Source organism: Tachyglossus aculeatus, chromosome X4 (assembly GCF_015852505.1).
Source record: "Tachyglossus aculeatus isolate mTacAcu1 chromosome X4, mTacAcu1.pri, whole genome shotgun sequence".
NCBI lineage: Eukaryota > Metazoa > Chordata > Mammalia > Monotremata > Tachyglossidae > Tachyglossus > Tachyglossus aculeatus.
Window position 1 is genome coordinate 46,024,659 of NC_052098.1, and position 15,828 is coordinate 46,040,486.

At 47.5% G+C, this 15,828-nt stretch overlaps 1 protein-coding gene across 1 annotated transcript in view; it reads left to right on the plus strand.

The window, feature by feature from the left end:
• The first annotated feature begins 13,678 nt into the window (after window positions 1-13,678).
• The window catches only part of FEM1C (fem-1 homolog C), a 33,599-nt gene continuing 31,449 nt past the window's right edge, over window positions 13,679-15,828 (plus strand). Inside the window, exon 1 of the mRNA XM_038769613.1 lies at window positions 13,679-14,232. Within this exon, the coding sequence (XP_038625541.1) occupies window positions 13,689-14,232 (544 nt within the window). The 5' untranslated portion in view covers window positions 13,679-13,688. The remainder of the gene's footprint in view (window positions 14,233-15,828) is intronic.

A 15,828-nucleotide genomic window follows, 5' to 3' on the forward strand; every position in this document is an offset into this window, starting at 1 on the left:
TCCGCCGGGGAAGATAGCGCAGCCCCGAGCCCGTCGCCCTTTCGGGTGGCACCCGATCGTCACGTGGGCAAAGTAGGGGCCCCTGAAGACAGCCTCCTCCGTGACGGCTTTTGGGTCCTCCCTGGCAATTGGAGCCCGTCCTCACGATCTCTCCCGAACGGCAGATCTCAAAGGGGCAGCTCGGCCATCCTGCCCGAGTCCGACCCCGGTGCGGTGTCCGGTTCTCACCCGCTCCGTGTTCCTGGCTCGAGGGGATGTTTGGGGGGATCAAGGGATAGCGGGCGTCCTCTTGGGCAAGCGCCTCTGGCCGTCTGCCCTCTGGTCTGTGGAGGACGCGGTGTCACCGCGTGCGCCTGGAGAGTTCCTCAAAAGTCCTCGAAAAGGGGAAATATAACAGAGATCGAACTTGAGTGCATGGCAAATGTTACATTCCCCTCACATCCTGGGAGCTGATTCATTCATTCATTCATTCATTCATTCAATCAATCGTATTTATTGAGCGCTTACTGTGTGCAGAGCACTGGACTAAGCGCTGGGGAAGTACCAGTTGGTGTTTCGTCTGGCACAGAGAAGCAGCGTGGCTCAGTGGAAAGAGCCCGGGCTTTGGAGCCGGGGTCATGGGTTCGAATCCCGGCTCCGCCACATGTCTGCTGGGTGACACTGGGCAAGTCACTTCTCTGAGCCTCAGTTCCCTCATCTGTAAACTGGGGATTAAGACTGTGAGCCCCCCGTGGGACAATCTGATCACTTTGTATCCCCCCAGCGCTTAGAACAGTGCTTTGCACATAGTAAGCGCTTAACAAATGCCATTATTATTATTATTATTATATGGGAGTGAATAGTACACGCAAGGCAGGGAATGTGTCTACCGACTCTGTTACGTTGTATTCAGTGAGCACTCAATAAATAGAGAAGCAGCATGGCTCAGTGGCAAGAGCCCGGGCTTTGGAGTCAGGGGTCATGGGTTCGAATCCCAGCTCCGCCACATGCCTGCTGGGTGACATTGGGCAAGTCACTTCACTTGTCTGAGCCTCCGTTCCCTCATCTGTAAAATGGGGATTAAGACTGTGAGCTCCCGTGGGACAACCTGATCACTTTGTATCCCCCCCAGTGCTTTGCACATAGTAAGCGCTTAACAAATGCCATCATTATTATTATTATGAATATAATATATGATATATAAAATATATTATGTAAATATAATTTATATATGATGCATATTATATGAATATGATATAGGATATATATCAAAATATATTATATAAATATGTAATACACATTTTATATATTATATATGAAATAGAATACATAAAATGCACATTTTATAACTATAACATATAATGCATATTTTATATATTATATATGATATAGAATATGTAAGATATATGAATATATATTATATTAAATATAATGTATGATATATGAATATATATTTATATTATATTAAATATAATGTATATGAACGAATACGTGCATGCATGTGTCCGCTGTTGGGTAGGGACCGTCTCTATATATTCATTCATTCATTCATTCGTATTTATTGAGCGCTTACTGTGTGCAGAGCACTGTACTAAGCGCTTGGGAAGTCCAAGTTGGCAACATATAGAGACGGTCCCTACCCAACAGCGGGCTCACAGTCTAGAAGGGGGAGGGAGACAGACGACAAAACGAAACATAGAAACCAAATAAAATAAATAGAATAAATATGTTGCCAACTTGTAGTTCCCAAACGCTTAGTGCAGTGCTCTGCACACAGGAAGCGCTCAATAAATACGATGGAATGAATGAATGCGTGTCTGTTTCCCAAGATTATGCTACAGACACTATAATCCTATCCATGTGTGAGTGTGGCTGAAAAGCCAGATTCATCATCATCATCAATCGTATTTATTGAGCGCTTACTATGTGCAGAGCACTGTACTAAGCGCTTGGGAAGTACAAATTGGCGACATATAGAGACAGTCCCTACCCAACAGTGGGCTCACAGTCTAAAAGATTCGTGACGGACGCAGCCTGCTGCTGCACGGTTGTGTAATTGCGTCTAACTCACAATTGCAGCATCTTTCTCCGCTTTCCGGTCTGCGTCGGTAAGAGAAGCAGCGTGGCTCGGTGGAAAGAGCCCGGGCTTTGGGGCCAGAGGTCACGGGTTCAAATCCCGGCTCCGCCACCTGTCAGCCGGGTGACTCTGGGCAAGCCGCTGCACTTCTCTGGGCCTCAGTGGCCCCATCTGGAAAATGGGGATGAAGACTGTGAGCCCCCCGTGGGACCAGCTGATCACCTTGTAACCTCCCCGGCGCTTAGAACGGTGCTTGGCACGTAGGAAGCGCTTAATAAGTGCCATCATGATTATTAGGTCACTTCACTTCTCTGCGCCTCAGTGACCTCATCTGGAAAATGGGGATGAGGACCGTGAGCCCTGCCGTGGGCCAACCTGCTCACCTTGGAACCTCCCCAGCGCTTAGAACAGTGCTTGGCACATAGTAGGCGCTTAATAAATGCCATCATTATTAAAGCGCTTAGTACGGTGCTCTGCACACAGTAAGCGCTCAATAAATACGATTGAATGAATGAATGATTCTGGGGATAGCTTTCTCAAAAGTTGTAATAATCCTAATAATAACGATGGCATTTATTAAGCGCTTACTACGTGCCAAGCACCGTTCTAGGCGCCGGGGAGGTTACAGGATGATCAGGTTGTCCCACGGGGGCGGTTCACAGTCTTCATCCCCATTTTCCAGATGAGGGAACTGAGGCCCGGAGAAGTGTACTTCCCAAGCGCTTTAGTACAGCGCTCTGCACACAGTAAGCGCTCAATAAATACGATCGATTGATTGAAGTGACTCGCCCAAAGTCACCCAGCTGGCGGAGCTGGGATTTTTTTTTTTTTTAGCATTTATTAAGCGCTTACTATGTGCAAAGCACTGTTCTAAGCACTGGGGAGGTTACAAGGCGATCAGGTTGTCCCACGGGGGGCTCACGGTCTTAATCCCCATTTTCCAGATGAGGGAACTGAGGCCCAGAGAAGTGAAGCGACTTGCCCAAAGTCACACAGCCGACAATTGGTGGGGCTGGGATTTGAACCCGTGACCTCGGACTCCAAAGCCCGGGCTCTTCCCGCTGAGCCGCGTCGCTTCCCAATAATTGTACAATGGTTTGAAACAACAACAACAACAAAACCCGCAGGTTTTTATTCCCGTCGCATCAGGAAGCTCCAGCTTGCTGTGGCTCGCGCTAAAATCGAGTCGGGCTGGGAATCCCCCGATAATCGGAAAACGCTCCCTCACACGGGGATAGTCCCAGACGGGCGATTTCCTCTGCCGCGGTGACAAAGATGAAGTCGGAACATCCCGTTTTCGCTCTTTTTCCTAAGAAGCCTTCCCCGACGAGGCCTTCAGATGAAACCGGATCATCCCGCATTTGCTCCTTTTCCTAAGAAGCCGTGGTTTTCCCGACTCCCTCTCCCTTCTGCGTTGTCCTGGGATTTGTACCCTTGATTCACCCCAACGTCAGCCCCGCAGCGTTTATGTGCGTAAGAAGCAGCGTGCGGCTTAGTGGAAAGAGCCCGGGCCTGGGCAGGCCACTTCGCTTTGCTGTGCCTCAGTTTCCCCATCCGGAAAACGGGGATTAAGACCGTTAGCCCCACGTGGGACAACCTGATTACCTTGTATTGGCCCCAGCGCTTAGTCCAGTGCTTGGCACATAGTAAGCGCTTCAGTGGGACAAACTGATTACCTGGTAACTACCCCAGCGCTTAGTCCAGTGCTGTTGGGTAGGGACCGTCTCTATATGTTGCCGACTTGTACTTCCCAAGCGCTTAGTACAGTGCTCCGCACTCAGTAAGCGCTCAATAGATACGATTGAATGAATGTAGAGGTCTCACGCTGCCGCCGCTGAAATCGCTGGGCTTGTCGGGAACTGGGCCCTTGGATGTAATAATGATAATAATAACGATGGCATTTATTAAGCGCTTACTATGTGCAAGGCACTGTTCTAAGCGCTGGGGAGGTGACAAGGCGATCACCGTCTTCATCCCCGTTTCCCAGACGGGGTCACTGAGGCCCAGAGGAGTGAAGTGACTTGCCCCAAGTCACACAGCAGACGTGTGGCGGAGCCGGGATTTGAACCCAGGACCTCGGACTCCGAAGCCCGGGCTCTCTCCACTGAGCCGCGCGGCTTCCCACGTAGCAGCGAGAAGGCAGACGGGGCCCGGAGGTTTCACTTCCCGGTCCAGGGGAGTCCGGGGGGGAATAAGTAACGAGAGCGAACGACTTCAGATATCCACAGACTCGGGGTTGCGTTGACTGTGTGCGGATGCCGCGGTTTCTCCGCCTGTCCGTTCCCGCGGACGTTCGAAACGGCCTGTCTTGACACTAAGCGGCGTGGATGGATGGATGGATGGATGGAAAGCGCTTAACAAATACCCGAAAACCCAACAACAGATGCCATCCAAAAAACGGATGGAAGGATGGAAGGATGGATGGAAGGATGGAAGGATGGATGGAAGGATGGAAGGATGGATGGATGGAAGGATGGATGGAAGGATGGATGGAAGGATGGATGGATGGAAGGATGGTTGGATGGATGGATGGAAGGATGGATGGAAGGATGGATGGAAGGATGGAAGGAAGGATGGATGGAAGGATGGATGGAAGGATGGATGGATGGAAGGAAGGAAGGAAGGATTGTAACTTTCACCATATCTGTCTTCTCCCAAGTGTTTAGAACGGTGCCCACAGTCGGTAGAGAAGCGGCGTGGCTCAGTGGAAAGAGCCCGGGCTTTGGAGTCCGAGGTCATGGGTTCAGATCCCGGCCCCGCCACTTGTCAGCTGGGTGACTTCGGGCAAGTCGCCTCACTTCTCCGGGCCTCGGTGACCTCATCTGGAAAATGGGGATTAAAGCCGTGAGGCCTCCATGGGACACCCTGATCGCCTTGGAACCTCCCCAGCGCTTAGAGCAGTGCCTTGCACCTAGTAAGCGCTTAATAAATGCCATTATTATTGTTATTATTATGATTATTACTCAATAAATACTCCTAACTGAGCGTCACTGGGCGATGAAGGCGGAAGTTGCATGTGGAAAGCTCTGTGCTTCCCCCTTGTGGAGCGGTGCATTTCTGCACCCTTCCTGGGCTGAATTCATTCATTCATTTATTTATTCATTCATTCATTCAATCGTATTTATTAATAATAATAATGATGGCATTTGTTAAGCGCTTACTATGTGCAGAGCACTGTTATTGAGCGCTTACTGTGTGCAGAGCACTGGACTAAGCGCCTGGGAAGTCCAAGTCGGTAATGTATAGAGACGGTCCCTACCCACCAACAGGCTCACAGTCTAGAAGGGGGAGAAAGACAACAAAACAAAACGTGTGGACGGGTGTCAAGTCGTCATGATAAATAGAAATAAAGCTAGATGCACATCGTTAACAAAATAAATAGAATAGTAAATATGTACAAGTAAAATAGAGTAATAAATCTGTACAAATATATATACAGGTGCTGTCGGGAGCGGAAGGAGGGGACTCAGTCTGGGCTCCCTCCATTCATTCATTAATTCATTGAATCGTATTTATTGAGCACTTACTGTGTGCAGAGCACTATACTGAGCACCTGGAAAGTCCAAGTTGGCAACCTATAGAGATGGCCCCTACTCAACAACGGGCTCACAGCCTAGAAGGGGGAGACAGACAACAGAACAAAACATGTGGAAGGGTGTCAAGTCGTCAGAATAAATAGAAATAAAGCTAGATGCACATCGTTAACAAAATAAATAGAATAGTAAATATGTACAAGTAAAATAAATAGAGTAATAAATCTGTACAAATATATATACAGGTGCTGTTGGGAGGGGAAGGAGGAGGCTCAGTCTGGGCTCCCTCCATTCATTCATTCATTCATTCAATCGTATTTATTGAGCGCTTACTGTGCGCAGAGCACTGTACTAAGCGCTTGGGAAGTCCAAGTCAGCAACCTATAGAGACAGCCCCTACCCGACAGCGGGCTCACAGTCTAGAAGGGGGAGACAGACAACAAAATAAAACATGTGGACGGGTGTCAAGTCGTCAGAATAAATAGAAATAAAGCTAGATGCACATCGTTAAGAAAATAAATAGAATAGTAAATCTGTACAAGTAAAAGAAATAGAGTAATAAATGTGTACAAACATCTATACAGGTGCTGTGGGGAGGGGAAGGAGGTGGGGGGGGATGGAGAGGGGGAGAGGAAAAAGGGGGCTCAGTCTGGGAAGGCCTCCCGGAGAAGGTGAGCTCTCAGTAGGGCTTTGAAGGGACGAAGAAAGCTAGCTTGGCGGATAATAATAATAATAATGGGATTTATTAAGCGCTTACTATGTGCAAAGCACTGTTCTAAGCACTGGGGAGGTTACAAGGTGATCAGGTTGGCCCACGGTGGGGGTTAACAGTCTTAATCCCCATTTTCCAGCTGAGGGAACTGAGGCCCAGAGAAGTGAAGTGACTTGCCCAAAGTCACCCAGCTGACAATTGGCTTGTCAGCGCTTAGACAAGTGCTTAGAACAGCGCTTTGCACATAGTAAGTGCTTAATAAATGCCATCATTATTATTATTATTATTATTATTAATTGGCAGAGTCGGGATTTGAACCCATGACCTCCGACTCCCAAGCCCGGCCTCTTTCCACTGAGCCATGCTGCTTCCCATATAATATATATTGTATATAATATATATAATATCATAATAATATGATGATGATGAGCCCCCTCCTTCCTCTTCCCCTCCCCATAGCACCTGTATATATGTTTGTGCGGATTTATGACTCTATTTATTTTACTTGTACATATTTACTATTCTGTTTATTTTATTTTGTTAATATATTTTGTTTTGTCGTCTGTCTCCCCCTCCTAGACGGTGAGCCCGCTGTTGGGTAGGGACCGGCTCTAGATGTCGCCGACTTGGACTTCCCAAGCGCTTAGTCCAGTGCTCTGCACACAGTAAGTGCTCAATAAATACGATTGAATGAATGAATGAATATATTGTATATAATAAATATGATATAATAATAATGATGATGGCATTTGTTAAGCACTTACTGTGTGCAAAGCACTGTTCTAAGCAATGGGGGGGATACAGTGGGATCGAGTTGTCCCACGTGGGGCTCACAGTCTTCATCCCCATTTGACAGATGAGGTCACTGAGGCCCAGAGAAGTGAAGTGACTTGCCCAAGGTCACACAGCAGACATGTGGCGGAGCCGGGATTCGAACCCATGACCTCTGAGTCCAAAGTCCGGGCTCTTTCCACTGAGCCATGCTGCTTCTCTAATATCATAATATAATAATAATATAATGTCATAATATTAGATCATATTCGTATCATTATGCTATCATAATCCTATCAATATCATAATCAAGCGCTTAGTCCAGTGCTCTGCACACAGTAAGCGCTCCATAAATACGATCGAATGAATGAATATATTGTATAGACTATAGATAATATTAGATCATATTCATATCATTGTATCATAATCATATCAATATCATAATCAAGCACTTAGTCCAGTGCTCCGTGCACAGTAAGCATCCATAAATACAATCGAATGAATTAATATATTGTATAGAATACATATATTAGATCATATTCATATCATTGTATCATAATCATATCAATATCATAATCAAGCGCTTAGTCCAGTGCTCCGCGCACAGTAAGCGCTCCGTAAATATGATCGAATGAGTGAATACATTGTATAGAATATATATTTGATCATATTCATATCGTTGTATCATAATCATATCAATATCATAATGAAGTGCTTAGTCCAGTGCTCTGCGCACAGTAAGCGCTCCGTAAATACGATTGAATGAATGAATATATTGTATAGAATATATATTAGATCATATTAATATCGTTGTATCATAATCATATCAATATCATAATCAAGCGCTTAGTCCAGTGCTCTGTGCACAGTAAACGCTCCATAAATACGATTGTATAGAATATAGATAATATTAGATCATATTTGCATCATTATGTTGCCAACTTGTACTTCCCAAGCGCTTAGTACAGTGCTCTGCACACAGTAAGCGCTCAATAAATATGATTGATTGATTGATTATGCTGTCATAATCATATCAATAGCATAATCAAGCGCTTAGTCCAGTGCTCTGCGCACAGTAAACGCTCCATAAATACGATGATGAATGAATATATTATATAGAATAAACATAGTATCATAATAATATGATGATGAGAGATGATGAGAGAAGCAGCTTGTGGCTCAGTGGCAAGAGCCCGGGCTTTGGAGTCAGGGGTCATGGGTTCGAATTCTGGCTCGGCCACAAGTCAGCTGTGTGACCTTGGGCAAGTGACTTCACTTCTCTGAGCCTCAGTTCCCTCATCTGTTAAATGGGGATGAAGACTGTGAGCCCCCCGTGGGAAAACCCGATCAGTTTGTATCCTCCCCAGTGCTTAGAACAGTGCTTTGCACCTAGTCAGCGCTTAACAAATGCCATCATTATTATTATTATTATTATTATTAACTTCTCTGAGCCTCAGTTCCCTCATCTGTAAAATGGGGGTTAAGACTGTGAGCCCCCCGTGGGCCAACCCGATCACCTTGTATTCCCCCCGGTGCTTACAACAGTGCTTGGCACATAGTAAGCGCTTAACAAATGCCATTATTATAATAATAATATGATGATGATTTAGCTGTGTGACTTTGGGCAAGTCACTTAATTTCTCTGTGCCTCAGTTCCCTCATCTGTAAAATGGGGATGAAGACTGGGAGCCCCCCGTGGGCCAACTCTATCACCTAGTATCCCCCCAGTGCTTAGAACAGTGCTTGGCACATAGTAAGTGCTTAATAAATGCCATTATAATAATAATATGATGATGATGATGATTTAGCTGTGTGACTTTGGGCAACTCACTTGATTTCTCTGTGCCTCAGTTCCCTCATCTGTAAAATGGGGATGAAGACTGTGAGCCCCATGTGGGACAACCCGATCACCTTGTATCCCCCAGCGCTTAGAACAGTGCTTTGCACACAGTAAGCGCTTAATAAATGCCATTATAATAATAATATGATGATGATGATGATGATTTAGCTGTGTGACTTTGGGCAATTCACTTGATTTCTCTGTGCCTCAGTTCCCTCATCTGTCAAATGGGGATGAAGACTGGGAGCCCCACGTGGGACAACCCGATCACCTTGTATCCCCCCAGTGCTCAGAACAGTGCTTGGCACATAGTAAGTGCTTAATAAATGCCATAATAATAATAATAATAATATGATGATGATTTATTAGCTGTGTGACTTTGGGCAACTCACTTGATTTCTCTGTGCCTCAGTTCCCTCATCTGTAAAATGGGGATGAAGACTGTGAGCCCCCCGTGGGCCAACCCGATCACCTTGTATCCCCCCAGCGCTTAGAACAGTGCTTGGCACATAGTAGGTGCTTAATAAATGCCATTATAATAATAATAATATGATGATGATGATTTAGCTGTGTGACTTTGGGCAACCCACTTGATTTCTCTGTGCCTCAGTTCCCTCATCTGTCAAATGGGGATGAAGACTGGGAGCCCCACGTGGGCCAACCCGATCACCTTGTATCCCCCCAGCGCTCAGAACAGTGCTTGGCACATAGTAAGCGCTTAACAAATGCCATTATTATAATAATAAGATGGTGATTTAGCTGTGTGACTTTGGGCAACCCACTTGATTTCTCTGTGCCTCAGTTCCCTCATCTGTAAAATGGGTATTAAGACTGGGAGCCCCACGTGGGCCAACCCGATCGCCTGGTAACCTCCACCTAGTACAGTGCTCGAAAGACAGCAGCCGTTCAAGAAATAGTCGTGATTGACTCATTCCGGGGAGAGGAGGAAGGAGCTTGGTGCGGGTAGGGAATGCGCCTGTTTATTGCCGTATTGTGCGCTCTCTCAAGCGCTTAGTACAGTGCTCTGCACATAGTAAGTGCTCAATAAATATAATTGAATGAATGAATGAAAGCAGTCAGGATCTCCCAGCCTCATAGGAGATAGACCAGGCCACAGTCCAGCTTCCCCAAGGTAGTGCTTAGAACAGTGCTTGGCACCTAGTAAGCGCTTAACAAATGCCATTATTATTATTATTATTGTTATTATTATTATTATTAACTTCTCTGAGCCTCGGTTCCCTCATCTGTCAAATGGGGGTGAAGACTGGGAGCCCCCCGAGGGCCAACCCGATCATCCTGTAACCTCCCCAGGGCTTAGAACAGTGCTTGGCACCTAGTAAGTATTATTATTATTAATTTCTCTGAGCCTCAGTTCCCTCATCTGTCAAATGGGGGTGAAGACTGGGAGCCCCCCCCCCCGCCCCCCGAGGGCCAACCCGATCACCCTGTAACCTCCCCAGTGCTTAGAACAGTGTTTGGCACATAGTAAGCGCTTAACAAATGCCATTATTATAATAATAATATGATGATGATTTAGCTGTGTGACTTTGGGCAAGTCACTTAATTTCTCTGTGCCTCAGTTCCCTCATCTGTAAAATGGGGATGAAGACTGTGAGCTCCCCGAGGGCCAACCCGATCACCCTGTAGCCTCCCCAGGGCTTAGAACAGTGCTTGGCACATAGTAAGCGCTTAACAAATGCCATTATTATTATTAACTTCTCTGAGCCTCAGTTCCCTCACCTGTCAAATGGGGGGGTGAAGACTGGGAGCCCACCGAGGGCCAACCCGATCACCTGGTAACCCCCCCCCCAGGGCTTAGAACAGCGTTTGACACATAGTAAGCACTTAACAAATACCATTATTATTATTATTAACTTCTCTGAGCCTCAGTTCCCTCATCTGTCAAATGGGGGTAAAGACTGGGAGCCCCCCTGAGGGCCAACCCAATCACACTGTAACCTCTCCAGTGCATAGAACGGTGCTTGGCACCTAGTAACCACTTAACAAATGCCATTATTATAATAATAATATGATGAGATGATTTAGCTGTGTGACTTTGGGCAAGTCACTTAATTTCTCTGTGCCTCAGTTCCCTCATCTGTCAAATGGGGGTGAAGACTGGGAAGCCCCCGAGGGCCAACCCGATCCCCCTGTAACCTCCCTAGCGCTTAGAATGGTGCTTGGCACCTAGTAAGTGCTTAATAAATGCCATTATAATAATAATAATATGATGATGATGATGATGATTTAGCTGTGTGACTTTGGGCAAGTCACTTAATTTCTCTGTGCCTCAGTTCCCTCATCTGTCAAATGGGAGGTGAAGACTGGGAGCCCCCCGAGGGCCAACCCGATCACCCTGTAACTTTCCTAGCGCTTAGAACAGCGTTTGGCACCTAGTAAGCGCTTAACAAATACTATTATTATTATTAACTTCTCTGAGCCTCAGTTCCCTCATCTGTCAAATGGGAGGTGAAGACTGGGAGCCCCCCGAGGGCCAACCCGATCACCCTGTAACTTTCCCAGCGCTTAGAACAGCGCTTGGCACCTAGTAAGCGCTTAACAAATACCATTATTATTATTATCATTATTATTAACTTCTCTGAGCCTCAGTTCCCTCATCTGTCAAATGGGAGGTGAAGACTGGGAGCCCCCCGAGGGCCAACCCGATCACCCTGTAACCTCCCTAGTGCTTAGAACGGTGCTTGGCACCTAGTAAGTGCTTAATAAATGCCATAATAATAATAATAATATGATGATGATGATTTAGCTGTGTGACTTTGGGCAAGTCACTTAATTTCTCCGTGCCTCAGTTCCCTCAACTGTCAAATGGGAGGTGAAGACTGGGAGCCCCCCCAGGGCCAACCCGATCACCCTGTAACTTTCCCAGTGCTTAGAGCAGCGTTTGGCACATAGTAAGTGCTTAACAAATGCCATTATTATAATAATATGATGATGAGATGATGATTTAGCTGTGTGACTTTGGGCAAGTCACTTAATTTCTCTGTGCCTCAGTTCCCTCAACTGTCAAACGGGGGTGAAGACTGGGAGCTCCCCGAGGGCCAACCCGATCACCCTGTAACTTTCCTAGCGCTTAGAACAGTGTTTGGCACATAGTAAGTGCTTAACAAATGCCATTATTATAATAATAAGATGAGATGATGATTTAGCTGTGTGACTTTGGGCAAGTCACTTAATTTCTCTGTGCCTCAGTTCCCTCAACTGTCAAATGGTGGTGAAGACTGGGAGCCTCCCGAGGGCCAACCTGATCACCCTGTAACTTTCCCAGCGCTTAGAACAGCGTTTGGCACCTAGTAAGCACTTAACAAATACCATTATTATCATTATTATTATTATTATTATTATTATTATTATCATTATTAACTTCTCTGAGCCTCAGTTCCCTCATCTGTCAAATGGGGGTGAAGACTGGGAGCCCCTGAGGGCCAACCCGATCACCCTGTAACTTTCCCAGCGCTTAGAACAGCGTTTGACACATAAGCGCTTAACAAATACCATTATTATTATTATTAACTTCTCTGAGCCTCAGTTCCCTCATGTGTCAAATGGGAGGTGAAGACTGGGAGCCCCCCCAGGGCCAACCCGATCACCCTGTAACTTTCCCAGCGCTTAGAACAGCGTTTGGCACATAGTAAGTGCTTAACAAATACCATTATTATTATTATTATTATTATTATTATTATTAACTTCTCTGAGCCTCAGTTCCCTCATCTGTCAAATGGGGATGAAGACTGGGAGCCCCCCGAGGGCCAACCCGATCACCCTGTAACTTTCCCAGCACTTAGAACAGCTTCTGGCACCTAGTAAGCGCTTAATACATTTATTATTATTATTATTATTATTATTATTATTATTATCATTATTAACTTCTCTGGGCCTCAGTCCCCTCATCTGTCAAATGGGAGGTGAAGACTGGGAGCCCCCCCAGGGCCAACCCGATCACCCTGTAACTTTCCCAGCGCTTAGAACAGCGTTTGGCACATAGTAAGTGCTTAACAAATACCATTATTATTATTATTATTATTATTATTATTATTATTAACTTCTCTGAGCCTCAGTTCCCTCATCTGTCAAACGGGGATGAAGACTGGGAGCCCCCCGAGGGCCAACCCGATCACCCTGTAACTTTCCCAGCGCTTAGAACAGCTTCTGGCACCTAGTAAGCGCTTAATACATTTATTATTATTATTATTATTATTATTATTATTATTATTATTATTATCATTATTAACTTCTCCGGGCCTCAGTCCCCTCATCTGTCAAATGGGAGGTGAAGCCTGGGAGCCCCCCGAGGGCCACCCCGATCACCCTGTAACCTCCCCAGCGCTTAGAGCAGCGCTTGGCACCTTAAGTTAATAATACTAATAATAATAATGGTATTTGTTAAGCATTTATTATGCGCCTAACAAATACAAAAATAACGCTACTAATACTAATAAGATGCTGGACTTGCTCGGCCCCTCCCCCATTCTCCTCAGGCTGTCGACGGGCTCGCCGCCCCTCCCCCCTCCGTCCCCCCTCCCTCCCCCCGCAGCCGCGGCCTCTTCCAGCCCCGCCATTGGCTGGGGCGCGGGCCAATGGCGGCGGGGGGCGCGCCGCCCGATAGGCCGCCCCTCCGGCCCCGCCCCCTCCCGGCCCTCCCATTGGCCGGCGGGGCGCGGGGGCGGGTCCTCGGCGGGGCGCGCGCCGCCGCCTTCCGCCGTCTTCCTCGCGCCGCCGTCCCCTCAGCGTCGTCGTCGTCGTCGTCCTCGTCCCCTCATGGATCTGCGGACGGCCGTGTTCACGGCGGCCCGCGACGGCAAGCTGCAGCTGCTGGCCCAGCTGCTGGCCAGCAAGTCGAAGGCGGAGGTGGCGGCGCTGACGGCGGAGAAGACGGACGGGGCCACCCCGCTGCTGGCGGCCGCCCGCTCGGGCCACCGGGCCACGGTGGAGTACCTGCTGGACCGCTGCGGCGCCGCCATCGAGGCGTGCGGCGCCGTCAGCTTCGACGGCGAGACCATCGAGGGGGCCCCGCCGCTGTGGGCCGCCTCGGCCGCCGGCCACCTGGACGTGGTCCGCGCCCTGCTGGACCGCGGCGCCGCCGTCAACAGCACCACCGTCACCAACTCCACCCCGCTGCGGGCCGCCTGCTTCGACGGCCACCTGGACGTGGTGCGCTGCCTGGTGGAGCACCGGGCCGACCTGGAGGTGTCCAACCGGCACGGCCACACCTGCCTCATGATCTCCTGCTACAAGGGCCACCAGGACATCGCCCGCTACCTGCTGGAGAAGGGGGCCGACGTCAACAGGAAGAGCGTCAAAGGTACTCCTCCTCCTCATCATCATCATCAATCGTATTTATCGAGCGCTTACTCGGTGCTGGACTGAGCGCTTGGGAAGTACAAATCGGCTACACCCACCAGTGGGCTCACAGTCGAAAAGGGGGAGACGGAGAACCAGACCAAACGTACTAACAGAATACATAGAATAGATATGTACGGGTAAAATAAATAAAAAGTAATAAATACGTGCAAACATACATACAGGTGCTGTGGGGAAGGGCAGGAGGTAAGATGGGGGGGACGAGGGGGAGGTACTCGTGCTCTGGGCCTCAGTTCCCTCATCTGGAAAATGGGGATGAAGACTGTGAGCCCCCTGGGGGCCGACCCGATCGCCTTGGAACCTCCCCAGCGCTTAGAACGGTGCTTTGCACATAGTAAGCGCTTAACAAATACCATTATGAAAAAAACTAGCAGTCAGCAGAATTCGCTATTTGGTCGTATTGAGCGTGAGCGCTCAATAAATACGATTGGATGAATGAATGAATTGACTGAGCGCTTCCTGTGTGCGGAGCACTTGGGAAGGACAAGCCGGCGAGACTGTGAGCCCACTGTTGGGCAGGGACCGTCTCTTTGTGTTGCCAACTTGGACTTTCCAAGCGCTTAGTACAGTGCTCTGCACACAGTCGGTGCTCAATAAATGCGATTGATTGATTGATTGATCTAGAGCCGGTCCCTATCCAACAGCAGGCTCACGGGCTAGGAAGGGGGAGACGGCCGACCGAACAAAACGGATTAACCAAATAAAATAGAGTAGTAAGTAGGTACAAGGGAAATGAATAGAGTCATAAATCTGTACAACATCTGTACAGGTGCTGTGGGGTGTGGCGGGGGAGAGGAAGGAGTGGGCTCATTCATTCATTCTCGGGAAGGACAAGTCGGCAACATCTAGAGCAGGTCCCTACCCAACAGCGGGCTCATGGTCTAGAAGGGGGAGACAGACGAGAAAACAAAACATATTAACAAAATTCATTCATTCAATCGTATTTATTGAGCGCTTACTGTGTGCAGAGCACTGGACTGAGCGCTTGGGAAGTCCAAGTTGGCGACATCTAGAGACGGGCCCTACCCGACAGCGGGCTCACGGTCTAGGAGGGGGAGACAGACGACAAAACATACAAATAAGATGAATAGAATAAATATGTCCAAATAAAATAGAGTAATAAATCCGCACAAACATATGTACATATATACGGGTGCTTTGGGGAGGGGGAGAGGAAGGAGGGGGCTCATTCATTCATTCATTCATTCAATCGTATTTATTGAGCACTTGCTTTGTGCCGAGCACTGCACTAAGCGCTTGTGAAGTACAAGTTCATTAATTCACTCATTCATTCAATCGTATTTATTGAGTACTTACTTTGTGCCGAGCACTGCTCTAAGCGCTTGCGAAGGACAAGTTCATTCACGCATTCATTCAATCGTATTTATTGAGCGCTTACTTTGTGCTGAGCACTACACTAAGTGCTTGCGAAAGACAAGTTCATTCATTCACCCATTCATTCAATCGTATTTATTGAGCGCTTACTGTGTGCAGAGCACTGGACTAAGTGCTTGCAAAGGACAAGTTCATTCATTCA